General features: G+C 35.3%; 1 protein-coding gene across 2 annotated transcripts; it reads left to right on the top strand.

The window, feature by feature from the left end:
* Positions 1–415: 415 nt before the first annotated feature.
* Positions 416–22,172, top strand: LOC146136220 (transmembrane protein 41B-like). Of its 2 annotated transcripts, none has more exons than XM_083395023.1 (7): positions 416–569; positions 15,518–15,623; positions 16,584–16,712; positions 17,398–17,491; positions 17,591–17,695; positions 18,737–18,907; positions 21,860–22,172. In XM_083395023.1, exons 1-7 carry the CDS (start codon positions 491–493, stop codon positions 21,995–21,997), a joined length of 822 nt encoding a protein of 273 aa, XP_083251149.1. In that variant the 5' UTR covers positions 416–490; the 3' UTR covers positions 21,998–22,172. The 2 variants fall into 2 exon arrangements, with proteins under 2 accessions (XP_083251149.1, XP_083251148.1); XM_083395022.1 differs by lacking the exon at positions 416–569 and adding an exon at positions 8,721–9,273.
* The last annotated feature ends 5,814 nt before the right edge of the window (positions 22,173–27,986 follow it).

Below are 27,986 nucleotides of genomic sequence, written 5' to 3'. Positions count from 1 at the left end.
GTCGAGATCCGCCATACTTTCCAAACGGGGGTAGGGTCAAGTATTATTATTTATTACTGCTTAAACCTACCCAAACACTAACTCGCACCCTAACCCAAATAATATTCGTTGTAGTAGAATTTCAGACCAACGCCGTTTTATGTGCAAAAATTAGGTTGAAAAAAAAAATTAAAACACTTTATTTTAATTAACCCAAGTCATTTGTTTAAGAGATCATTGCAACACTGGCACAGACCACCATTTATGTAAGTTGGGGGTTTACCTATAAAGCAGTATTTCCCAACCTTTTTGTTGTTTTGAACCCCTTTTCTGCTGTTTTGACACCTTTAGAGTATTGTACATAACAATAAATGAGATTTTAATCACATGCCACTTGGCAAAATTTTCATGTTTTTTTCTTCTTGCCCCCAGGCTGGAAACACTAAATTAAAGTTTTATTGATATAGCCTTAAACTTTATATCAACAGCTTTTGGATTTATTATTTGAAAAATGTCATTACGAAGTAAAACTTCATCAACAACAAATGAAAAAGAGATGCCAAATCAGGAGAGTTCATCTTATAAAAACGGTATATGTGTGTTATTATATTCATAGACTAGTTGTTTTACACTTTTGTGGGTATGTATTAGTCAGTCAAGAAAGGGGAAAGCATTATTATTCTTACAAAATAGAATGGTCGTTATGTAGCATTCCAGTGTTTATCCAAAATAAAATGTGACTTTCATAAAAAATAAAAAAAACAGAATATTGAATCCTATATATTTTTACTAAATTTTTAATCCCCGGTTTTGTTTAGGGGAGGGATTATTCCTAATAGACCCTACTAGGCGTAGGGATGTTCAGATTTAACTTTTTTATGAAAATTTATGTTTTCTGCTTGATTTCCCATTATGTGTTACATAAAAATCAGTTTCATAAATTTTCAGAACAATCGGCCACATTTAGGGGTCCCGCAGACGCCCCAAAGTTACCACACTAAAATTGCTAAAATATGGGACTTCCCCCAACACGATACTGTACGTTTTTCTTTAAAAACATAGAAACCTTGAAATTTTTATGTTAAACAAGCATTACTAATCTATTTTTCCAATTTTATGTAACTCAAAATGTACTAAAGCCCTACTCTACCCCAGCTTCAGAGCTGGCATTTAATTTATCAGTATCACATTCACAGTTGAATAAATGTAGCAAGGAAACATCAATGAATTACCTTAATCATTTTTTAGCCACGAGGTTTTTTTTTCTGGATTTGTTCGCCTCTGATCTTCAACAGCCTGCAGCAAGCTTGATTACCTTAATCATTTTTTAGCCACGAGTTTTTTTTTTCTGGATATGTTCGCCTGTGATCTTCAACAGCCTGCAGCAAGCTTGCAGGTGCGGAGGATTGTCGGTTAATATAGCAGCATAATCAGTGTTTAATTTTACCCCTCTTTCTGCAGCATCATTCACAACTTTAACAGTAGGCTGCGTACAAACAAATTTAATTCGTTGTAGCCACAATATGAGGACCATGAATCAGGAGAATGCCTAAGCCAATCACATTCCTGATTAGGGTTGGGCATTTGACCGGTCAAATACTCGTCAAATAGGTCAAATATTGGTCAAATACTATACACACTTTCAAAATGCAATTGAAGGTAAAAATCAACCTTGATTTTTACTTTAAATAAAATATATGAACGTTTTAGCTCAGGTATAATGGTTTTTAAAACTAAAACAATTATTTTTTAAACATTAATAATAATTTTTCCAAAACTATGACATCTTGCAAGCAACACTAGATATACCGTAGTAATTTTTACCACTACTTCAACCACTAAGTTAAGCCAACAAGTTTATTAACGAAATTTAACAAGTAAATGTATCAGTACACAAAACATTTTTACGCCTCATCAGAACTTTTGTCACTATCTGAATTTCCGAAGTCATCACCAGTATCTGAATCAGGATCCACTGGAGACAAAGGATTCGGTTCTTCAAAATTCCTAAGTAGCCTGAGATTGTGGTATACCCCAACCAGTTTGCCAACCGTTGATGTTTTAAGTCTGTTGCGATTTTTTGTGTGGATATTTCCCCAGACAGACCAGTTGCGTTCAGCACAAGCAGAAGAGCTTGCAAGTGAAAGTAGTATTTCAGCTACTTTACTCAAAATACAAGGGGCAAGGCCTTTCCACCATGAGCTAGGTTTAAGGCGGTTTGCTTTTACTGACGAAATTGCATTCCACAATATTTTTCTGGCAAATATGCCACTTTTAGCTCTAAAATTTCCAATTTGTGCAATTACTTCATCATTGCATGAGCTTCCTTTAAAATTTGCAATAGAGGTAATCACATCACATGCTTCATCAAACTCTTCATATGTAAGCTCCTGGCCTTGAAATCTCGGGTCAAGTAAGTATGCCGCATTGTGTGTCGGCGTCACTACTTGATTTTTACGGAACAAAATTCTTGCCTTTACATTTTCCTCTTCTAAGCATCTTAATGGGCTGGAATGTACAGCCCCATCAATGTGTTTTTGGATAGTTGAAAACTCTTGTCTAACATCAGACAATGTAGTCACATCACTTTCTAGTTTGTAAATAGAATCAGCAATTGGCTTAAGTAAATCTAAAAGTTTTGCATTTTTGGTCCAAAATACATCATTATCTAAAATATTATTCTGTTTATCTTTGGGACATGCACTTGATACTTCATCTTCTACAATTGCAGATTGCAGGGCCTTTTTACAGGTTTGCAGATTTTGAATGCAGGTTATCATAGACGCCCAACGTGTGTTACAAATTCTACTGAGTGTGGAAGAAATTGAGTGCTGCATTAACTGTCGTTTGAAGATTGCTGCTGGAACTTGCTTGTTTTTGAAAATTCTTACAATTTTATTGACACTTGAAGTATGGGATGACACTGTTGTAAAATTTTCGAGATCTTGTATAAAAAGTTGTAAAGTGTGTGCAGAACATCCATAACATTGGATATGTGGAATCTCTTCCTTTATTATGTGCCAAGCAGCTTTCATGTTTGCAGCATTGTCTGTTACAATAGACATAACCTTTTCAGAACCAATCTCATGTATAACATTTTTGAATTGATCTGCAATATATGCTGCTGTATGGCGATGTTCTGTAGTGTTTTGGAAAGAGTAAAAGATAGGGTGAGGTGTTGTAACCATGAAATTAATTATTCCCTCATTGCGCATGTTACTCCAGCCATCTGATACAATTGAGACAAATGCAGCTTCATGCAAAATATCCTGAACCTTTTTCTTTATTTTGTCTGCTTCCTCATCTAAAAACCGTCCAGATAACAGCTTGCGAGATGGCAAACTATACACTGGTCTTAGCTTTTCAAAAAACTCCTTTACATATGGATTTTCCACAATGTGAAATGGCATGTTACTTGCATACACTGCCCTTGCAAATGATTGGTCTAAATGCTGTTTTGATAGTGGTGTCATTCGGTCTACAAATCCTTTAATACTACTTTGATATGAAGCTGCACATGCAGAAGACACTGACATCTTATCACTTTCTTCTTCTTCAAATAAATTTACACTTATTTCATTGCTGCTAGTACTGGCTATATCTTGTGTAGATCCTGGCTTTCCTGTTTGAAGTTGCATAATGGTTTCCTTCACACTAGTTGGACAGGAACTGCATTATGACAGTAAATGTTTTACCATCCTGTCCACATGGGTTACATACTCTTTAGCACAAAACCTACACTGTGCTTTAACTTTGCTGCCCCTTTTAATTGTGTTGTAAAATTTCCAAATAAAGGTCTTTGGCTTACCCATAACTTTAGCAATGACAAATTCTGTACAGATAAAAAAAACATTAATGCTCAGTATAATCAATAAGTTACAAGCATATTTCCTGTTAAAATTTACTCCTAAGCTACTGACAAAAGATGACTACACTGCAAAGCTGTAAATCAAATCTGAAACTGCAAAACCAAGTATTCTATTACTTTCCTTCTATTCCTTTTATGACAAACACAATTCACCACCATTGTGATGTCACAGCAAAAGAAAGCCAGTGAATTTACACTGTATTGTGCAACTCATACTAGTAAACAGACTGGAAGACTCAAAAATATGAAATGCATTTATTCTAAATAAAATCACTTTTGCTATTACAAACACTTTGTTATTACCACAAAACTTGTGTTTGCATTAGGTAAACACTACCATTTTATATTTAAATTCTTTAAAAAAGTTACACTTGGGATTATTAAAAACTTCACAAAACAACCGCCGATAAAATTTACAACATTTGCTTCCGAAATGAGTATTTGACTGGTTAAATAAAGTGTGGTCAATTGACCGTATTTGACCAGTCAATTGACAGGCTTGCCAACCCTATTCCTGATTGAGTAGCATCAAAAATAAACCAGGAACCTGGGCCAAGCAAATCCTCTGAAGTGGTATAACTGTTGATTTTATGATGCTTAACAGGAATGTCTAACTAAAACTTTTCAGGTTTTGGTTTTGCCGTTGCAAGAAGTTTTGGGAAAAATGCTGCCTTCTTGTCATTTGTGGGTGATTACTAAACCAGGAAAATATGATAGTTTCTTCAACAAGATATCAATGGTGATGATGAAGATTATTAAAGGCAGCCTTACCGACTTTCTTATCGATTGCACTGTATGCCAGCATTAAATGGAGAAACTTTGGGTCATTGATTGGTGCATCAATTGCAATGCTAGCTTTAAGCCGAAATGTGGTGAAACTTTGAAGTTTTGCTAGAAAAATAGCATCATAACCAATCTGTTTACATTACATAAACATTTTTTGGCAATGCAAAACTTGCCCCGCTACAAATGATCAACGACAAGAAGGCAACAATTGCCCAAAAACTTCTTGCAACTGCAACACCTGAAGATTTTTTTACGCTTCTCAATCAGGAATGTGATTGGCTTAGGCATTCCCCGATTCATGGTCATATAATGGGTACAACAAAATAAATTTGTTTGTATGTAGCCTAATGTTAAAGTTGTGAATGATGCCGCAGAAAGATTGGTAAAATTAAACACTGATTATGCTTCTACAGGGTTGGCCTTAAGCAATCGCCCGCTCGCCAAAGCGAGTGCAAATTGCTCCCGGCGAGTGCTGATTGACACCCACTCGCCCGAGTGGCTCCGGCGAGAAAGCCCTTGGAAAATTGAATCGACCCACTATACGGCGTCGTGCAGCACATAACCTCTGGTGCATGTTTTTCGAATGAATCGTTTAGTTGTAAATTTACAATTATTTTGACATTATTTGCTGTTAAACTGTAGTGCTAGGCGAAATGTGGCGTTAAACAACCTGCGCTAAATGCCTTCAAGCACAGAAAAAACAGAATACGAAAAAAAGAGAGCGCAAGGATTTTTAGAAAAATGGAAAACAGGCAGGCCGTGGCTACTAAATTGTCAGTGTTCGCTAAAAAACATTGTTTTAGGCGTCAACTGCTTTATGGGTCATTAATTTGTTCATCTGTGCATGGAAATAAACGACCAGACTTTTATAAAAACTAATGTTTATGTATAAAAAAACACAAGACAAAATAACAATAACCCAAGAAATGGCCGCGCTAGGACGGAAATTTGCAGACGGCGTGCCAACATATTTGGCGAGTGTTATTTCGTCCGGGCGAGTGGTGATGGATAGCCGCTCGCCCGACTGGCGAGTGTAAATTTTTGCTTAGAAACAACCCTGTTCTATATTAATGGCAATCCTCAGCAACAAGTGAGCTTGCTGCAGTCTGTTGAAGATCACAGGCGATCGTACCCAGATTGTCTAAAAAAAAACCTTGGCTAAAAAAATGAAGGAAGCTGTTTATTGATGTTTTCTTACAACATTTATTAAACTCTTACATTTTATTCAACTCTTACATCCTTCTTTGTCCAATGTTGATTAAAATACTTTGTTTTCATAATAAACAATTCATTAAATATATTTTATTGCATATATGTGATAAATTAAATGACAGCTCTAAAAATCGGGAGTAGGGGCTTTAAGAGTACATTTTAGATTACATAAAAACGGAAAATAGATTAGTGATGCTTTTTTGCCATTGTTTAACATAAAAAAATTTCTACAGAAAAACCTTTATGTGACACATAATGGGAAAATCAAGCAGGAAACGTTAAATCTGAACATCCCTAGCCCACAGTCATAGCAATAAATCGCAAAACAATTTGCTAACCTGTGTAAATTATAACAAAACAATAATTTCCTAAATGTTTAACATTCTTAACAACTGTCATTTGAAGCAGTTGTGTAACTGGTATTATATGTCCAAGTTGTTGCCAAAACCTAATATTTTGCCAATATAGTGAATACAATGCTACACTACAAAATAAACTCTTCAGCAATTCGGTCCTGTTTTTTGAAATATAGTTGTGTGTTAGTTTTACTTTTTTAACTAACAGAACCTGTTACGCAGTAAAATAATGTACTGCAAAGAATATAACATTACTATTGCCATAACCAATACTTGACAATTTACGCTGTGCACAACCTTGCTGAATATTGGCCTAAAGTTGACCGTAAGTAAACCTGTAGCGCATTTTGTCCAAGGCAAGCAGTTTTACAGGAAACGTTACTTTTGCAACTTAACGCAGTTAAGAAAATTGCGAACTCCGCACCTGGCATTGCACGACTAAAACGTTAGTCATTCACCCAATAATGCTCAATTGACATTTAATTATCAGGCGAAGGTTATCAGGAGACGCAAAGTAATTGGTCGCCCGAAAAAACTCTGATACTGCACTACAAGGCCACATTTAAAGCAAGCTCCTTTAATGTGTCGCCGCAGCGACAGGCCTTTATGTAAACTTGCCACTCGCGTTTGTACAATTAGACGCACGAAACCGTCAGCAGTAAAACATTAAATTATATCGGTTTGTATTACCCGAAATAAACGGCAGTACGGCACAATTGGATTCGATGTTCTACTTTGAACATTCCTACCTACAAAGTAATCATACCCAGTCCAGTATCATAGTGAGGGGGGCGGGATTGGTGGTTTGGACTCCCCCTTGTTTTTTTGTTCGTTTTTGTCAGGGTTTAACTCAAAGTCCTAAGCGGCAATGTTTTTAATTTAATTGGGTCACGCATCTTAGGCTAATGCGGAACCAAAATCATATGCAAAACTCGTTTTTCGTCTCTTGTTTGGTCGTTTATATATTTTTTTCTCTTTCTTTCGTATTCGTTAAGGTTGGCTAATTAGCAATTTTTTTCTTGCGAAAACATTGAGTTAGGTGCAGATAAGTAATGTTTGTCGTTGTTTGCTGTCTGTGCTAATAGCCGATGTTGGTCTAACAACGGCCTTTTTAACTTAAGCAGATTCTCTTAAAAGATGGTCTAACTGTGACCAAAAGTTTTTATTTACTAAAATTTGACCTCCAGTCGTCTCCTGAAGCCCACATTATCACTATTTAGCAAATATTATTACATATAATACCTTAGTTACCCCATTTTTACTTCAAAAGTTTCCAAATTTCTTTTATTTAAGCTACGTACACTAAAAAAAGTGCCCAAATTAGTTTTATTCGCGCTATATACGAACAAAAAAGTGCCCAAATTAGTTTTGTTTTAGCTATGTTACGAGCAAAAAAGTGCCCAAATTTCTTTTATATGAGCTACGGGTGGGTATTATTAAATTTACTCTTCTTATCAAGATTTGTTAAGTCAAATTAGTGCATTATCCAAGACTTCAAAGTCGAAAAGTCAGAATTTTCCATCCTATGGATTATGGACCTTTTTGCTTGGAACTGCACTAACTTCTGGATTTACATCCAGTTTTTATTCAAATCTAAGGATCTAAATTGATACTGGTAATCTTATGTTATTCTCTTAAAGTGTTTTATGTTGCCAAAGCAATATTACATTAAATAAACTATTATAATCAAGTATCATTAATTCTATTGTTTTAGGCTTGCTAGTGTCAGACAAAATTCGTTATGGAGTTACTCAAGGTCAAATTTTCGCAAAAAAGGTGACACATCATTTTTCAACAAATAGAGTGCTAGCACTAACATTGCATTTTTTGCAATAAATTACTTGAATTTTAAATATATCACAATTTGAACCAAGTACAACTAAAACCCATTGGACAATATTTTGCTGCATTTTTATTTAAAAACATATATTAAGTTTCTGTTAAAACAAAGAGATTTGTTCATTTTTTTAACTTGAATAGGTAAATAAACTGAATGTAGTTTACATTTAATTAGGTGGTATTACTGTATTTCAGGTATTTAAAATCAGTCATTTTATCTATTTCAACATGTTTGACAGCAATCAAAATAATTTATAAATGCTGTTTTGGAAGTATCAATACCTGTATGTAGTGTATCACCATGTAAATACACTTTCTCAGACAGATCTTTAACATATAAAATATATTTTAACATTTTACTGCAGCTGTCTTATCAAAGTGTACTTTGACACAGCTTTTACCAAATGCATTACAGTACTTGAAGTAGATTCCAGTCAGTTTAAATGTTAGTTACTTGCTGTTGAAAGTAACCCTTGTACGAAGTCCACAGTTCAACAGTGCTGTTTACAACCACAGTAAATTGCCTGACTTAAATAGGTCAGACAAACAGAGGGGAACCCTAGTCTTATAACAGCTACAGTTGCGAGTAGTTTAGTGCTGTAGGTATAACTGAAATATTAAATTAGCTGTAAGGCATTAATTAAAATTTGAGATATTTATCTTTTTTTTCAGTAAATCAGGTGTATTGGTTGGAGCATGAAAATTGTCTTAAAGCATTTTTTTTATTTGCTTAGAATAAAATGGATTGGTATTCCAAATGGGTTCAGTTTAGAGGTAGACCAATTTTGCCATTAACACAAAACCAAATGGAATCAACGAATACTTTTTCTGATACTTTAAAGTGGATTCGAAATCCAAAATGTATGCCAAACAGAGAACTGGATATTGAGGATGAGTACATTATTAGTGATCGATCGTTGCCTGAAAGTGAAATAAGACATAGAAAAACTGGTGAAATAATGTCTGTTGCTTTCCCTTCATATTTAAATACTCACTCGTGTGTGGGAAGAATTGCTGTTCATAGGAGATCTTCTTTGCTCGACGGTGCAGAACAAACTATAGAACTGATAACAAATAGCAGTTCAACACCAAAGCTTACCTATCCCAAACATTCTATCAGAAGAACGAACAACTTCGAAGTATCCCATTTACCTGTGCCAATAATACCCATACAAGAACTTTATGGGTCTAATTTACAGAAAGCTACTACTGGATCTTTATCCAATAATAGCAGTAAGTAAAATGTATTTTCTACTACATATCCATTACATTTTCTATAGAATTTATCAGTTGTGGTTTGGCATCATCATTTTAAACAATTGCTTCTATTACCAATCTGAATATATTATATAGAACAGTGTTTTTCAACCTTTTTGAGCTACAGAACATTATACGCATTAAAGCAATCTTGCACAACACAAATAAAGTTTATATTAATGCATTGAAATGAGCAACATAACAATTTATTGACTTTCAGTTTTTCTTCTGTTGATATCTGGGCCTAAGATGATAATTAAATTTATTCATGCTGTATTGTATCTAAGCAGCAACAGGCACACCCAATTACAATCCTACATGTCAAGTATTATTATTACACAACAATAGATAACGCAAATTGAGATGGAAGCTTTAAAGTTTTAATAGTGGATAGGAATATTTCAATTAGAATATTGAATCCTTGGATTTGAATTAAAATTAAATTCATACTGAATTCTGATGTTTATTTTAGGTAATTGGAAGTGTGGAACCCATATAATAATGTTATTTTTCTATGGATTGTTGCACATAATTGTACATACCAGGGTTGTTCCTAAGCAAAAATTTGGCTATCAATCAGCACTCGCCAGGACGAAATAACACTCGCCAAATTGGTTGGCACGCCGTCTGCAAATTTCCGTCCTAGCGCGGTCATTTCTTGGGTTATCGTTAACCTGTCTTTTCTATACGTAAACAGGAAACTTTAGATTTTGCGCGGGAGAGACAATTTTGCAGCTTGGCTGTAATAAAGTTATCTGTAAAATTTGCTTAACTGAAAATGGAATACTATACTGAAAACCGTTAGCGCGATGAAAGTTTTGCGCGTTTGAGCGATTTTTCGCGACTGACCGCATTTTACGTTGATTTTACATAAAATCAGCGCGGCCGAGCGGGTACTTTCCAACCCGCATAAACATTAGTTTTTTATAAAAGTCTGGTCGTTTAGTTTTATGCATGTATGAACAAATGAATGACCCATAGAGCAGTTTACGCTTAAAACAATGATTTTTAGCCGAAATTTTTTTACAAACTTTAGTGAAAAAAATAACACTGAAAATTCCTCGCGCTCTATTTTTTTCGTATTCTGTTTTTATGTGCTTGCAGGATGTTTCATCGCAGGTTGCTTTGCACGACAAACAAAACGCCAAATTTCGCCTAACACTATAGTTACTGGTTCAAAAGCAAAAAATGACAAAATAATTTTCGCAAAGCTAACAACCACATGCACTAGAGCATGGGTGGGCAACCTATGGTCCGTGAATGTAATTTATCCGGCCTGCTGCCTCTTTGACAAATTAGACACAAGTCTATTTTAAATGCCTTTTGACTATTTTATGTTTTGCGCTTCGCGCGAATGTTCATTATACGTCCGGTTTGTTTATGTTTGATGCTGCCTTTTCAACTAGATCAGTGATTCTTTACCGTTGCGCCGTGGAAGGCTGACAAGTACGTCGCGCAAAATATTGGATATCTATTTTTTAACATTTTTCTTTTTTCGGCAATGTAATAAAAACTCACAAAAAATTTAAAAGAAATATCGGTACACCAAAAAAAATCGCGATCGCTTCGCTCGCCAGATGCGTCTTGACTTAAAACAGCAAACACTGAGCTAGATTAACTTTAAATGTTATCGCGTTCGCTCAAAGTAGTTTTATTACACTTTGCGCTATAACTTTAAGGCCTCTGTAAATGTAATTAAACACATTTTTAAGTGCCAAAAATATATGAGGCCTGCGTGATTCGCATTTCTCTAACATTTTAATAACACCATTCTTAGTTATCAATTTGTGGGGCCCGCAGAGAACTTTTTAAGTTTTGTTTTGGCCCGCGACTAGAAAAAGGTTGCCGACCCCTGCACTAGAGGTTCTGTGCGGCGCGACACCCTATAGTGGGTCGTTTCTATTTTCCAAGGGCGTCCGTAATGGTTTCGATTCGTATCTAAACTTAATTACGATATAAAATATTTAAAGACAGTTATTTTTTAAGCTTTGGCTTGACTGACCGCTATGAACTTTAAAAGATCGCAACAACATACTTATGTAGACTAATTACTAATTATCAGCTGTAGTTACACAATTAAAGGCGATATTTCAAATATCGTAGTGTTCAATGGTCCGTTTCAGTCCCACAAAACATTTTAAAAACAATGCTTACAAATATTATTATAAGACATTTGCTTCGAACTTATTGTCATCCAAAACTGCAGCAACTGCTTATAATTTTCTTCAATAAATACAGAAAAGTAAATTTTTTATCGCTGGGTACGTCCAATAAACTTTTCCAAAGGTGTCAATGACCGGGTTAAACCTTAACAACGTTCAAGTTAAGCAATAAACCTCATAACTGTTTACTACTGCAGCAATGACGTCTTTGGTTGTTTGCCGGTAAACAACTTTTTTAAACGGGACAAAGAGTCTTTATTACGAGCTTCGAATGTGACTTCGATCAACCTTATTATTTTTGTAATGTTGCATGTATTTGCACCTTAGTGTTAAGGAAATAACTGGCGCTAAGTAATATTTCGCTTAGTAGTGGTGCTTAACACAAGTTGTCCTACACCAACTTATTAAATTTCCCGCTGAAGCCACTCGCCAGTCGGCCGAGTGGGTGTCAATCAGCTCTCGCCAGGAGCGATTTGCACTCGCATTGGCGAGCGGGCGAGTGCTTAAGCCCAACCCTGCATACTAGTGGCATGTTTTGATAACGATCTGTCACCTAGGCTACACATTTATAGTGCTTGCTTTGAAGGTAGCCATGTAGTGTAACATCAACATTTTTTTGGAGACTGCTTACTTTGCGATGATGTTTGCCTTATCATTAAGAGTTAATCCAGTTTTATTGGGCGATCGTATAATGTGTAATGCAAGGTGCAGAGTTCACAATTTTCTTAAATGCATTAAGTTGTAATAGTATCAACAGTCCATCGTAAAACGTGCTGGTTAAACAAGATTTTCGCATTGTCCATTGTTGTTTTTCTTTTATTGTTTGTCTAGTATTTATATATCTTTTTTCGCCTATAGTTGCATATTGCCCTGAAGAAGATTGCGTAAATAGGTAATCGAAATGTTGGCAGTTTAATAAAATTTTGCTGAAGAGCAATTTTACAATTATTAACAGATCATGCTAGTCAAAAAATTAGAACTGACACACAATAACGTATTAAAAAACAGGACCGAAATAGTAGTTGTTCAGAATGTTAAACATTTGAGAGATCAAATTGTTTTGCGATGCTTGAATTAAATGTTCTGGATTCATTATTCTAGATTCTAAACCTAAAAGTCTAGAATCCGGAATTCTACTTTAAACATCCCTAGTCGTTTGCAATTACTCTTAAATTGACTTCTGGCAGTATGTTTACCCATTACCTTGTACTCCATTTGGTACAAAGATTATGTGTTTGCTTGAATATCCCACAAGGCAAACATATACTGCTACCACACACCATGGTTAGTGCAACAGGTTGAACATTAGTAACTAATTTTTATTTTTAAAGGGATTTGTCTTACATTTGATGCCATTCAACTTAAAGTTTTACATCAGCTACAACTTAAAGTTCTATTTAATCAAAAAACAGCAGTCTATGTCTAAAAGTGATCCCAATCAAAACATGTCACAGGTTTTTGTTACTTAAAAGATGTGTGACATGCTTAGCCAAGTGTTGAGAGCTATAGTCATACCATTTCCAAAACAACACAACATTCACTTAGGTTGCATGTTAAACTGTCACAATATTTTTAAACCATCGGCTGTAACATGCAGCTTCAGCGAACTTTTATACCACGCCAGTCGGTTAGATTTCGCTTAGTATACATAACTGGTACAACTACATTAGTCCGTTATCAGTTAGAATTAAACTGCCAAATACTCTATTCAACCTGGATATCGCCGGGTATTTCATCTAGTTTTTATAAAAAAAAAATTTTTGGAATTCATTGCTGTCAATATAGGATCGGCAACCTACGCCCCGCGGGCTGGTGTAGTTCTTCGTGCCTGCCACCTCTTGACAAACTATACACGAGTCCATTTAAAACACTTTTCGAGTATTTTAACTACGTAAATGCGAAAAATTTTCGCTTTTTGCGCGAATGATCTTTCTACCTACTTTTTTTTGCGTTTTGATGCTGTCTTTTGAACTAGATCAGTGCTTTTTTACCGTTGCTCGATGGAAGGCTCCCAAGTGCGCCGCGGCCAAACGGAAAACATATTCAAAAATATTGGACATAATTTTTTTAACTTTTTTTTTTTTTTGGCAATGTAATAAAAACTTGCAAAAAATTTGAAAGAAATACCGAAATATAAAAAAAAAACGCGCTCGCTTCGTTCGCCTGGTGTGTCCTCACTTTAAACAATTAACAAACACTGAACTAGATTAACTATCAAATTTATGGCGTTCCTTCAAAGTAGTTTTATTACACTTTTTATTAGTAGTATGGATGAGGACATGTGAACTTGTATTTTAAACCAAACAAACGCTTTTTTTCGCGCTTGCCGCCAACACTTTCCCGCCTCCTTTAATGTAATTAAACATATTTTAGATCCGAGGCCTGCCTGATTCACAGTTGTTTTAACATTTCAATAACACAATTCTTAGTTAACATTTTGTGCGGCCCGCAAATCCCTTTCTGAGTTTTTTTTTTTTGTGACTATAAAAAGGTTGCCGACCCCTGGTGTAAGACGTGCTTTGTATTTTAGCTGACTTGGTACACAGATGTAGCGCTTTGCGTCTAAAGGTTCGCTTTTGCTGGCGTTAATTGGCTGTTTCTGATGATTTTTTTAATTATTTATGACGTCATTGCAATCGCTATTTTATAAAGTCATATCCGTCACTATTTTATGACGTCATTAATGTCAGGCGGAAAAATGGGGAATTCCCTTAGTTGAAAATCCGGGAGCCCTTTTTGGATTTCTTGGACACACCCCTGATTATAGGGTATATTATGGATAATCACTGCTCCTCACAATCTTTAATTAATGTAGCCATTTTTATTTTGCCAGTGTTGCCGCTATTCTTTAGCCGATTTTAAACTTGGCAAATGCAAATATTCTCTATGATTTTATAGCATTTAATGACAAAAATCAGATGAGCACTTGTTTGAGATTCAACACTACATAATCCCTCCTTGATGCTTGCCTTATCTCTAAAATCTTCACAATAAGGATGGTAGTTCACTGCTTAGACTTTTACCGAGTACTCCTTAGGTTTGTGCCGTGACCAAATAAGTTTTATTCGAACTACGTACGAACAAACAAGTAAAGAAAAGCAATTTGTGTGCTGTGTCCTACATGGATCGACTAATTGACCAGGCTGAATTTATGTTATTATAAACAGGAAAGACACAAGGGCGAAATCTCATTTTTATCAAAGTTATCAACTAAAGAAAAATCCTTAACCCATCTAAAAGTAAAAATTGCTTAATGTTAAAACCGCTGCAATACAGCAATGATTGCCTTGACCATTGGGCATTTTCAGCAAAAGGGAACCTTTAGACGCAAAGCGAACACGTGAGAAATGTGATTGATTTAGGTAGATCCTTTATCGCATCATCTGCACTGCAGCTGTGTGCAAAGTAGCTGAACTCCAAGCTATGGTTGCTAGGGGAAAATAAATGTGTTGATTGCTCATAAATCATGCAGTATTAGAATATGATTATGGAGAAGACACAACAGTAAAAGTTAGACCACTTTGTTAGGGAATCTGCTTTAGCTGAAGAGGTAGCTATTACACCAACACCAGATATTACAGCAGTATAATGGCAAACAGCTTAAACTTACCTCAACTTGACCGCTTTGAAAAGAAAGAAGACTTGATTTAGTATTGTGGATTGTGTACTGTTTTTTTATTATTTTTACATGAACTCTTGTTTCATTCCCAAATTCTTCTGAAAACGGAATCAACTAATCGACTCACCCTTTACAGGGATTAAACTTTACAGGGATTAAATGTCCTGTGCCTTCTGTCAACCCAGGTGCAAACAAAAAACACAAGTTTTTGTTTTGCATTAGCTTAAAACGCTTAATCTAATTTCATACATTGACTGCTTAAAAAAAAACAATAAACGATATTGGCACATACAAAAAAGAGGGTAAGAACCCCACAACTCCCTTCCCCCGCCCCTGGATATTCCACTCAGAAGGGTAAATAGAAAAAGTCAGATGAACTATTTTGGAAGACACTGTAATTTAATATTTATAAAAAAAATCCCACCTTTTTGTTTTACAGATTCAGTCCAATCTACAAGCTTGTCAATTGTTGGAATTGTGTTTATATTTTTGTGTTCTCTACTTCTATTGATTGCTCTTTATCGCAATTTTCCTGAACTAAGTCTGTAAGTAAAAACAGTTGTATGTATATATCAGGGGCCAACACAACAATTACCACATTCCACCTGATCGATTGAGTCGAATAAGTGTTACATCATTACAGTATCTGTTGCATACAAGCGGAACATTAATATGACCAATTGTTTTCTGGACAAGCCTAATGAAGCAATATTTGACGTAACAAATTAACCTCCATCGCTGACTTGGAATGCATTAAAGCTAAAGCTGTCAAAATTTGTCAAAATTATTTCAAGTCAAAATCGATTAAAAATGCACATAAAAATCATTTACAAAATTTACAAAAAAAAACTATAGTCAGGTTTTTGAAGTGGTCGTTCAGTTAACGTTTTATCATAAAAGATTAGTTTAAGGATTATATTAGTATCGCATTAGGTTCAGACCAAACTTCGTTTTTGCTTTATTTAAATGTGTATCTCTGATTTGGACAAATGTATTGAACATTATTATGATTGTTTTACCTTTTATACCTTGTATTTTAACTGTTTACACAACATAATTCTAAAATAACCAGTGTCTTGTTTTTTTGGAAATGACAAAAATATCAACTATACATTCCCAAGAGTATTGCATAAACCCGAAAAAATTACCGAATTGTGTTTCACCGGTAGTCAGTAGTACATCAAAAACGAGTGTTTGGCGAGTTCAAGACACTAATGCAGTACTTCAAACAACAATATGTTGTTTAAATCAATTTATTTCTTATAGGTAAAAATTTATAATTTTTTAATCCAAAAAATAATCTCCCTAGTTATAACTATTAAATGAGCAATTTTATTTTTTTATTTTGTGTATTTAAAGTGTGGCAATAAGATTATAATAAAATGTAATTAAATTTGACAAAATCTAATTGGTATGGTGATTGCCCAATGCAGGATTATAAAGAATACCTAAAAGCCTCTAATACGCCCAGAATTATAAAATAACTGTGTTATTACCTTTTTCAGTGAGGAGAAGGAAAAAATCAAACTGCCAAAAGACATGGGCGATGCGAAAGAATTAGGTCGTGTCCTATCAAAATACAAGGACACATATTATTTGGAGGTCATGTCAACTTTCTTCATCACTTATATATTGTATCCTTGCTTACTCTATGTACATTATAGTTATATATATATTTAGAAATAAAATCTCTATACACAAACAGATATTTCCCATAGCCTTCTTTTTTTACATTACATAGCTTTCTGAATAATGAAAATACTTTAAACATAAAATACAATTATGTCAATTTATTATTTGGTATGTTAAGACCAATGAGTGAAGCAAGTTAGTGCCAATTTCATGATTTTATGTCATACTATCTAAGTTTTATTCAACGAGCAGACCTACCAACTAGACATTTAATACTTTATATATTAAATTAATCTATTTAAATCTTTTATTCATCTTTGTCAAAAAAAATTGTTTTGTAAGGTATTTTACTTAATGTATTTAATATATTAATGATCTAGACAGCTTTAATAAAACCAGTGACATTAATGTGGTCTGCTAAGCCTGTTTGTTTTTATAATATTGTTTTTTAAATATATGTTATCACATTTTCAATAAATAAAAGAAAAACTAGGTAGGTTTGCACAATGACTCGGGTAAAAAAGGCTTTACAAAAACTTTACTGAAAAAAAATTACTGAAATAAACTAGTGTGTGGTTGTGTATTACCATGAAAGAAACACAGAACTATGCACTAGGTAATTTATTAAGATGTAGTGTTTCGTTACAATAATATTATAATTTATTTTTTTTAACCATTTTTACATAGCTTACAGACATTTGCAATTCCTGGTTCTGTGTTTCTAAGCATTTTATCTGGGTTTCTTTATCCATTTTACATTGCACTGTTCCTTGTCTGTTTGGTAAGCTTTTCACAAATCAAGAATAGTTTTTAATTTAGATGATGTTTTACTGTGTACCATTACCCTTGTTAACATGTTGAAAAATATTATTTTGTTTAGTGTTCTGGTATTGGAGCCACTGGTTGTTACTTGATTTTTTACTTTGTTGGTAAACCTCTTGTTAACAAGTATCTTAGTGAACGAGTGGAAAACTGGAATGCTACAGTAAGTATATGTTATATCAGCCTTATTGTTCCATATTTTCATGTTTTATTCCTGTAGCAATTTCTAAGGCCTTGAATAGGATTTATCCCCCCCTGGACACTTTTTATTAAAAAATACACCAGTTTACATTATAAGAACCTCAACTTATGCCCCTCTTGGAATAATGTTTCGTAACCACAAAGCCCCCCCCCCCCCCCCTGGACACTTTTTATTAAAAAATACACCAGTTTACATTATAAGAACCTCAACTTATGCCCCTCTTGGAATAATGTTTCGTAACCACAAAGCCTGTATGCTTTCAATGTAGAATATATGCTCTATACAGGGAGTGTTCTTAGATTAATAGAAACATCACAGAGACAGTGCAGAGGTTCTTATAATGTAAATTGGTGTTCTAACAACATTTGTTAGGTATCTAAAGCTATCTTTATATAAATATTAAGCCCCTCTTACTAGTTCTGTACACCTTACAAGTTACAATATTAACACACAAAGAAGTAAAAAAGTAGCTCCATAGGACACAATTGGATTAGGGACTGTTTTTTTTTGTTTGGGGTAAAACATTTCTAAGAAATTATGTCACAAAGTTGCGGCATAACCTTAGGTGATTAAGCAATATTTAAATTAAATATTTTGGCTAAACTTTTAAGTTAAAAGAAACGTCAAGCAAAAAAGTAGTTTTAAAAACTATTCGTGTTGATAAAACTTAATAGTACATACATTGAAAAAAGTTGTTTTTTCTCACTAGTCCATCGCACCCCCTTTGCTCTTAAAAGTTCCAGCTAGTAATTAATACAAAAACAGCTGAAAGAAAGGCATCGTTTAATATCCTTTACTAGCTAATAAAGTTGGCAATATGTAAATGTTGTCAAAATTTTAAAAAAAGCTAACCCTCCATGCCCCCTCCCATTAAGGCTTAACAAAAACTGATTTAGCAGTATGTAACACTAAACTTAAATTTGGAGATGGTTTAGCAAAATTCAAATATTGCAGTTGTTTTATGTATTTTTTTAATGTTTAATTAGCAATGTTATATTTTAGGTTGATGGTCACCGCGAACATTTATTCAACTACTTATTGTTTTTAAGGATAACTCCTTTTTTACCCAATTGGTTTATTAATATTGTTTCACCTGTTATCAAAATACCTATTTCGACCTTCTTTGTTGCAACTTTTATTGGTGTTGCCCCATTGTCATTTATTGCGATACAGGTGAGCATATATTGTCTAATTATAAGTTGTTACTTTAAGTACCCATTTATGTGTGTTGGGCAGGACTGCGGAGTCGGTTAAAAATAAACAGAGTCCGACTTCGGCCCAGAAAAAACAATGAGTACAACTCTGGCCAAATGTTGGATTTCATAGAGTTCAGCTTCGACTCTACAGCCTATATCCCGCCAATTTACGTAACTAAATACGATGGATATTCAGCAATCCACTTATAGGGATGTCATATAATTCATTCACTCACAATAAATGGTTGGAAAATATCCACCCTATGCCATTCCGTGTTTTTTTATTTTAACCAATATCTCCTAATTAGGTATTATGTCTAGATATTGTGAAAAAAAATTTTTTTTCTTTTAAAAGTTTGCTTTTGTAGTTGTGAATGAAGTTCTTACATAGCAAAGTTTTTTTAAATCTAGTAGGATGAAGCCTCAGTTTTTCAGAGTTTACAAGTATTCTGCAAATGTATTCTGACCGTCTTTTGGAAAAATTTTTAGAACAAAAGCAAAAACATTTCTGTATCTGTTTTAATGTGTGAAGCATAAAAAGCATATTTATGCAGCTTGGAACAACATTGATGCTAAGTGTACAATGCTGTTACTTTAACTCCTAATTAAGGGATAATAAGTTAGTTTATGTTAATTTTCGTAAAAGTACTTATTAAAACAAACTGAAGAAATAACATCAATTTTATATGTTAGATTACACTATTTTGTATTAAACATGAATTTAAAAAAAAACTAGACAGGGTATGCGGTTTTTGTATATTTTGCTAGGGGGTTATAGCGCGGTTCTACTATATTATGCCAGGGGGGTATAGCGCAGTTCCACTATACTTTACCAGGGTGTTATTTCTTAGTTATTCTATATTCTTTCAACGGGTCTTATTTGTCAGTGTCCATATACTCCCAATGTTGTGCTTCCAGTTTCGGTGCTTTAGCAGGCAAAAGCGGATGTGGCCCGAAGTTGCGTGTTATAGGTTGGACATGGTGCAGTTTTGCAAGATTGATTGCCAGTGGTCTTAATATAAGTTTTGCTGCGAAGCAAACCTATAACTTGTCTTTATAATTAAAAAATATTTGACAAATTTTTCTTGCACCCCTATACGTCTCTGATTGGAAACAAAATTCAATATTGTGACGTAATCGATTTAGTTCTTTACAGCTATCTACTCCAATCTAGCGGCAGAAAACCTTCAATATAGAATTCGTTCATATCGCTTGCCTTATTCTGGCCGCGAAAAGGCTGGCTCCCTGCTGTGCTTTTTTGTCCAGCACATGCAACATTCATTGTGCAAAGTGTCTCGTCTTAGTAAAACTAAGCGCGTGCGACTTGCCTTTTAGAAAGAGGCTTCTCTTAGTAAATTAACTTGTTGCTCTTACAAACAACATATTTTACCGCCGCAAGTTTAAATAAAAAATCTGCCAGGCAGTGTACACCACTCTGTTAGCAATTTTTATTCCATAAGAAAATCACTTTAATTTTTATATTTTTGGTTAATTATTTTCCCCCATGGGTTAATTATTTTGAGTTGAAGGTCAAAATTTTGCTGTGAAGCAACCTATAATTTGTCTTTATAATTAATTTAACATTGTTTTCTTTAGTTTTTTAGACACCTTTAAACACAAAACTGACCGAATTTTAATTATTCCCCCTAAAATATTCCCCTTTTTTCAAGAGGTAAAATGTTTATTTTAACATCAGCTTTAAATTGTTCTCTAACATTTGTGAAATTTTCAGATTTTTATGTCATTTCCTTCTAGTGTAAATATATCATTGAAATTTCCTAAAGTGTTTTGCATTTTGACCCCCCGGATGAACAGTTCAGGTGTAAGGCTTAAAATTTTGTTACTTAGCATTGTATATGTCATGTATCCATCATCCATAAATATATCAGATTTTTTTTACATTTTTTTATCTCTGAAAAGTGCTTAAAACCAAAATTAACAAAAAATGGCAGTTTTTCCCCCCTAAAAACCACCCCTTAGAACCTGGGCAAATTTTTTTTATATTAGAAACAACTTTGGGAGGGTATTTAACAGTTGTGAAAATTTCATGTTCCAACTATGTTTTTTCCTTGTCAAAAATGTGTGCCACAAAAAAATTGACTGAAAAGAAAAAAAAAATTCAGACAAAAACAACGTGTCCAAAAAAAATTTTTTTTGTTTGGGCCACATAATAATTCGGACAAAAACAACATGTGTCCAAAAAAAAATTTGTTTTTTTCGGGCCACATAAATATGTTAAATTTTAAGAAACATGTTAAGGTTGGTTCGCGTTTTGTTTCTAGCGTTAGCGATGGCGCAAAACACTAGCGTCGTCCAGTTCACACATAACGCGTTGCCAGCGTTAGCGGCAAGTTTCCTTGCTTCTAACCGAAAGCGTCAAAGTTGAAATATTTCAACTTTCCGCAACCGAAAGTGTTTTTTGAAAAAACGTTTTACGTTAACGCTAGACATACATTTTTTTGGTTTTCGTAAGGCCTGGGACCACCTTAGTTAGAGTCCCGTAAAAACTAAGTAAAACCTTATAATTGTACTTGAAGCGACACTTAACATAAACAGGTTTTGTGTGTTGTATTATTTCATTGAAGGTTTCGTAATATTTTTGTGATTAGTCTGCAACTCAGTTTTGTGACGTCACGAAATAAATAACATTTCGATCAGAAACGTGGGTGGATCCAAGGGGCGCGAGGCCATTCCCACCAAGCTACATTTTTGTCTGTTTAACCAAGTGATAACAATGCTGTGCAGACTTTTTATAGGTTGGGATGTGTTGTGTCTGTGAGGTTAGATCTGTCGATAGTCTAGTTAGTAGTTACTAGTAACTCCACAAGAAAAACATTCTCTTAAAAGAGTAAAATATTTTTTTACCAATAACACAATCAGGTAAACATCAATGTGCGTCTAATATTTATCTTGAACACTATATTTTAAGGCTGGAACTACCCTCTATCAGTTGACAACGGCTGGCGATGCAATTTCTTGGACTGGAATTGGCGTAATGGCTATGCTAGCTATTATGTCACTGATACCTGTACTTTTAAAAAACAAGCTTAAGAACAAGTTTGAATGATCAATTTATTATTCCTGAGATATGTTTTTAAGAAAAAAGGCAAATAAATTTAAGTGCAATCAACTGATCTTATCGCAATTTGTTATAAAGTCACGTTTTTGGACTTTCGTTTTGTCTTCTTCGGGTTGTGTAATGCGTATGTTGATATCATTAAATTAAATGTTTTATATATGTTCGACTGTTTGTGCTTTTAAGTACTTTTTTAATTAAAGAAATATGTAGGCTATACACGTTGTTCTCATTCCAGCTTTTCAAGCCCTGTCTAATATAGTGGCACATCGTATTTGCCTTTCTGTAAGTTGTGTGCGATAACTTTTATTTTTTAAATACTTTCAAAATAACTCAACTATATGATTAATAGAGTATTTATTAACTTGGGGCGAATTTTATTATTCTTTGGGTAATTTCTTAACCATCGTCTTTCAAGCAAAACTACATACCCTATTTGTCTATGTAAGCCTGAATAGGGTTGCGGTAAAATATTTTTGATTTTGGTTGCGTAATTGTGCACTACATCGAACGATAGCATCCGGTTTTCTAAGGATATTTATCTCTGAAAAGAAAACAATTCTACTTGATGAAAAGCTAATCTAAGGGTGGTGGAAACATTTTTTAATTGGGAAGTAAATTCAACAGATGTTCATACGGATTGAATTGTTTTTAAATATCTTTATTCTCTTAGAAGTTCTAGCTAGTAATTAACACAAAAACAGCTGAAAGAAAGGCATCGTTTGTTATCCTTTACTAGCTAATAAAGTACGCAAAATGTAAATGTTGTCGAAATTAAAAAAAAGAAACTTTTTCTCAGCGTTCCCTATAGGGTGCACAATTGCGCAGCGTCAATGGCTCCCTGGCAAAATTATATATATTCTGTCCGGTAAAAATAGAAATTTTTTTAAAAGGAGAAAGCGAAGCTTGAAGCGGCAAGGAGTCGATTCTGTCAGCAACCCTTTTATGTGCACTTTGAAGCTGACAACTATAGCGTCTTGCTTAGTTTCTTGGCGCATCGCATAAAGCCAGCAGCCATCAATATGGTGCGCAATCTGTGCGGTGATGACGTAGCAATTAAGAAGTTAGATATAGTCCCGTTATCTTATGACACAGTTCGAAAGCGCATTGCTTCTATGTCAAAGAACAGTAGATTTCTTCTATAAAACGAGGTCGAGAGTTTGGCCTGCAAATTGACGAAAGTATAGACATAAGCGATGATGCTCAGCTACTTGCTTATGCCCGCGCTACCTTGGTGCAAACAATTTGGAAGAAGACTTTTTATGTTGCAAAGCTATGGGAACAATTAACCACCCGATGTGAGGATATTTTTGCTTTGGTAAACCCATTTATGAATAAAGAGGGCTTAGAGTGGATAAATTGCTCCAATATTTGCCCTGATGGAGCTCCATTCATGCCAGGATCCCGGAGAGGTTTTACGTCTAGTGTAAAATAAAGTACTCACAATTTATTAATCAATCTTTTATCCTAAGGTATCAAATCCAAGAAATTAATCCTAATGTAAAATCAATTCAGTGCTTCGTCCACCGAAAAAATTTAGCATCTCACAGACATTCAAACGAACAGGAAATGTCATTTTGGACGTAATCTACATCGTTAGCTTCGTGAAGGCAAAAAGTATGCCAAGATTTTATTGCTGAATTCCAACACGATATACTTTTCTGATGTAAGATGGCTACCTCGTGGCAAAGTATTGGAGAGATTTGTCACTCTGCACAAGGAAATTTAAGATTTTTTTGATAAAGAAGAAGCATAATTTGGTAGAAAAGTTTGCTGATCAAGAGTGGCTTTTGTTTGTAGCATATCTTTCTGATATCTTTTCTCAGTTGAATGTGTTGAATCAATCTTAGCAAGGACCAAACATAATGTTGGTTGATGTATCTGAAAAACTGATTGCTTTTTGGGAAAAGCTGAAGTTGTGAAAGAGCAAGATGGAATCTCAAAAAAAGCATCAATGCATTTCCTGGTTTTAATCAGTTTCTGGAAGATTTGAAGGTATGCTTTGATGATGTCCAGCTTGTCATAATCAGACATTTAGCTTCATTGATACAAGAATTTCATTCGATTATCCCCAAAATGCAAAAGATTTGGAATGGGTCCGCAATCAATTTGTTATTAATGTCGATGCCTTGCCTAAAAGCTACCAAGGCATTACTGGATTTGAAGATGAATTCATTGATGTTTAGTGCGACAGATCTTTAATGAATAGATTCATAAAAGAAACTCTTAGTCAATTTTGGACAAAAATCAAAAACGAAAAAAGTATTGTTGGCACCACGCAGTACCGGTAGGTAGGCCTAAGCTCTTTTTCCATTTGTTACCACCTGTTTGTGTGAGAGCGGGTTTTCTACGCTTACTGACATTAAAACAAAGAATAAAAACTGTCTTCAGCCCGAAGATGAAATGAGATTGGCACTAAGCAATATTGCTCCAAATTTTTCCAAAGTTGTAGAAACAATACTAAATCAAGGCTCACAATAATTGAATTGAAACGTTGATGTTTTATATTAGATTCTCTTATTTGTGTGTAGTTTACCTGTGCTTACAAAAAGTTAGGTAAAAAAATTGGGCCGCCCCAGCTTCGCTATTAATTTACGTTTAATATTTGGGTCGCCGCAAAAAAAGGTTGAGAAGCACTCCCTTAGGGTCTCCTTTTTGCCCCGCCTTTCCCTAGTAGTAACCTTGCTAATTGTAGGCTATGTCCTTTCTTTCACTTTACTATCTGACAATAAGTTTTTAATAGCAACGTATACGACCTTTGAAAAAGGCATATATTGTCATGCTATTCACGTAAACCCTTGTGTGTTATGAATTATAACATAACTTATGATCACGTTTAAAACAAGTTAAGTGTTTAATTTTGGTTTCTATAGTGACCTGTTGTTATTTTACCTTATAGACCAAGGGCATATTGAGCAGACAATTTGGTACGTATAGGCCTACTGCTTATATTTATGCGATGAGCCCCAATTGCGTATTTCCATAGGGACAAAAATCCCACCATAAACACCTCGTAAACGACTTTCTTGAGCGGAATGTGTGTTTTGCTTTGAAACTTTTTTTGTGCTTATTTGTTGACCTAACTGAAAGGCCGTACCCAAATCGGCAGAAATCAGTCTGACGCTGCATATTTCCGAGTAGACACATGTGCGCAAAAATGTGCACGCGAAAATTTGCAAAATATGTGCGCACAATTTTAAATAAAAAGTTTATTGTAGCCCTTATGTGCCGAACTAATACGTTTGGCCGTGGGGACCGCCTATCGCATCGGTTACCAACCGACTCCGTTTCCCTGGGAGGAAAAATACTTGAAATTCGCAGACTCCGTTTTTTCAGCGTTGCGTGATTTTTTTGGGCTCGATTTTGTTTGTATGGCATTTGATTCGCCACTCGTCGGGTTGATACCGAGCGATTCGGACTCATTTTGAGCGCGGTTTGCAATCTCGTGGTTAGAGACAAGCTATAGCCTAATGCGAGCACCTGATGTGCTTGTATGTTTGCCTTATACTGATTGTCGTACTGTCCAATAAACGCCCAGCTCTAGAACGTTAAGTCGATTCTTATCCTTAGCAGCTACTATGGGGATCATGTCCCGAACTAGTTTCTGCAACAATTGGGGACCCGTTCGGGATTTTTCAAGGTTTTACTTAAAGACCTCTTCAAGACGCAGTAGAAATGGACAAGATAGTCGAGGCAGGGAAAGACATAGGACTCGCAGATGATGACCTCGTGAAGTTAGTGCAGCAGACCGCAGAACGCGAGGAACGAGCTAAAGAACGTCGGTATGCGAAGTAGCAAAAGCCGCCAAAGAAAGGCGGACCAAAGCAGAGGCAACCGCCGAAGGAAGGCGGGTGAGGAAGCTTGAGGAGAAAAGTAGTTTCACTTGGATAAATCGGTTGGAAGTCCAATTGGCTCAAATTCAACATCAGAGACCAATCATAACAAAGCTGATCGAATTAGGTGCAAAGAAAGAAGAATACTCCCGATGATAGTCAAGAGTTGACTACAAACAGAAGGTGGGGAGATCGAAGTGAAAGTGGACAAGCAAGTAGAAGTATTTCAAGAAGTGCCTTTAACGTGAAAATGTGTTACAAAGATGAAATACTGTGTCACAGGTGCTTTGCATCCGTTGCTAGTCGCGAAAAGTGTGACAAACAACTAAGAGTAAAGTGACCGAAAAGAGCTCGACTAAGGAAGGTCAGTTGTATGGCGAGGCTGTGTCAATGAAAAGTGTACCGGTACTGAAGAAGCTAAGTTGTACAGCGAGGCTTTGGAAGCGGCAAATGAACGGTGGGTTGAAGACGTTCAGTTGGGCCGCGAATCATTGCAAGCGGCCGACAATTCGAAGGTATTCAAGTGCGTGGAAGAAGATGATGTTCAAAAGGCAGGAAATGAGGTCACGCTTTGCACATCTTACTCTAAGGATGACGTGGAGGTGTTTTATATGAGCCAAGATTTTCCAATATTCCGGGCTAGATTTTGGGGCAGATGTTGGCCAGCCAGTTTATTGTTTGGTCGTCCAAAGTCTTTAGACCAATGTTTCTGAACCTTTTTAGCGCTCGTACCCAGCTTTCATGAACCACGTACATACCTATCTACGATGGTCGACGGAATTAAATAAAATTGTAATATTAGGAATTAAACTCAGTGTATTTATAAATCACGTGTTGAATGCATGCATTAAAAACAGTTTTGTAAGTTTAACAATATTTAGCCCACAACACACAAACAATCAGTCAATTTACTAATGGCTTTTTTGTTGCTGCTTTTCGTAAATTACGCATTCTTCACAAATATGCCCAAAGAGCGCATAATTTCACATTGTTTGTCGTACCCCCTGCCGTGGTGCTTCGTACCCCCAAGGGGTACACGTACCCCTGGTTAAGAACCTCTGCATGAAACCATTTACCCCATGCGGTGCTCTCAGTATTAGGCAATCCCCAATTACGTGATATACGGTTTGTTCTTCGGCACCGCTCTCATGGTCTGCTGACGGGGCAAGACCCCATTTGTACATTGATGGGCCGAAACTATACCCGTTCATAACCGGTTATACCTAACCATGAAGCTCTAGGTAGAGACATTCCAATGGGTAGGGAACCAGCATCAAAGCGGCTTGCAGGAATGGGCGTCGAGGCTTAAGGTGGCATGGGCGCCCCCACATGGGCAAGAATGTGTATATATTCATATTGCCCCCTCCTGCAAAATTTTCTACGGGCGTGTTTGTAAGGCGGGGTGCTCCCTTTGGCAACAGGGGTTGTGACTTTTTACTGACACCTTGTCAATGTCACCAAAATGCTGACACCTGTCACCAAATGCTGACACCTGTCATTCAGTGACACCCTGTCACTGATTCAGTGACACCCTGTCACTGATTAGTGACACCCTATAGAGAGAAAAGCACACTTTTAAAACCAAGCGACAAAACAAACAGACCTCTTTATTGGTTTAATATGTTGGTAACACACATTTTAAACAACAAAACAAATACAGGTAGGCCTATATTGCAGTTAGTGGAAGCATAGCATGGCAGAATTACTCAAAAAAGAAAATGATTTATTTGCCATTTTTTATGAATTTCATCAGTAACTTGCAATATTTAATAAACGACCATGACTATTTAAATCAGTGGTCGGCAAACTGTGGGCCGCGGCCCAAATGTAGGCCGCAGAGCTATTTTTGGTGGGCCGCGAGTCACTTTTGAACAGCTTAGTGTTATCATGTAGTTGTGTGCCGCGTGATAGCCGTACATTCATTACACTGGATTTAAAAGTTGGTGTGGATAAGTATTTTTACAATGTCTCAGGCAGTGTTTTCGGCATCAAGGAGTCGTATAATATTTCACATTTTCTTGGTGTCAACAGCACTGTATGAACTTAGTTAGACTCCCTGCAAAATGCAATTTCTACCAAAATAAATGTAGTTGAAAATAATTTTCTGTTCAACTTAATATGGCGCGTATCATGAGTAACATTTATCC

The sequence above is a fragment of the Ascidiella aspersa genome, chromosome 8 (assembly GCF_963924565.1).
Source record: "Ascidiella aspersa chromosome 8, kaAscAspe10.2, whole genome shotgun sequence".
Lineage (NCBI taxonomy): Eukaryota > Metazoa > Chordata > Ascidiacea > Phlebobranchia > Ascidiidae > Ascidiella > Ascidiella aspersa.
This window is presented reverse-complemented; position numbering and strand designations above follow the sequence as displayed.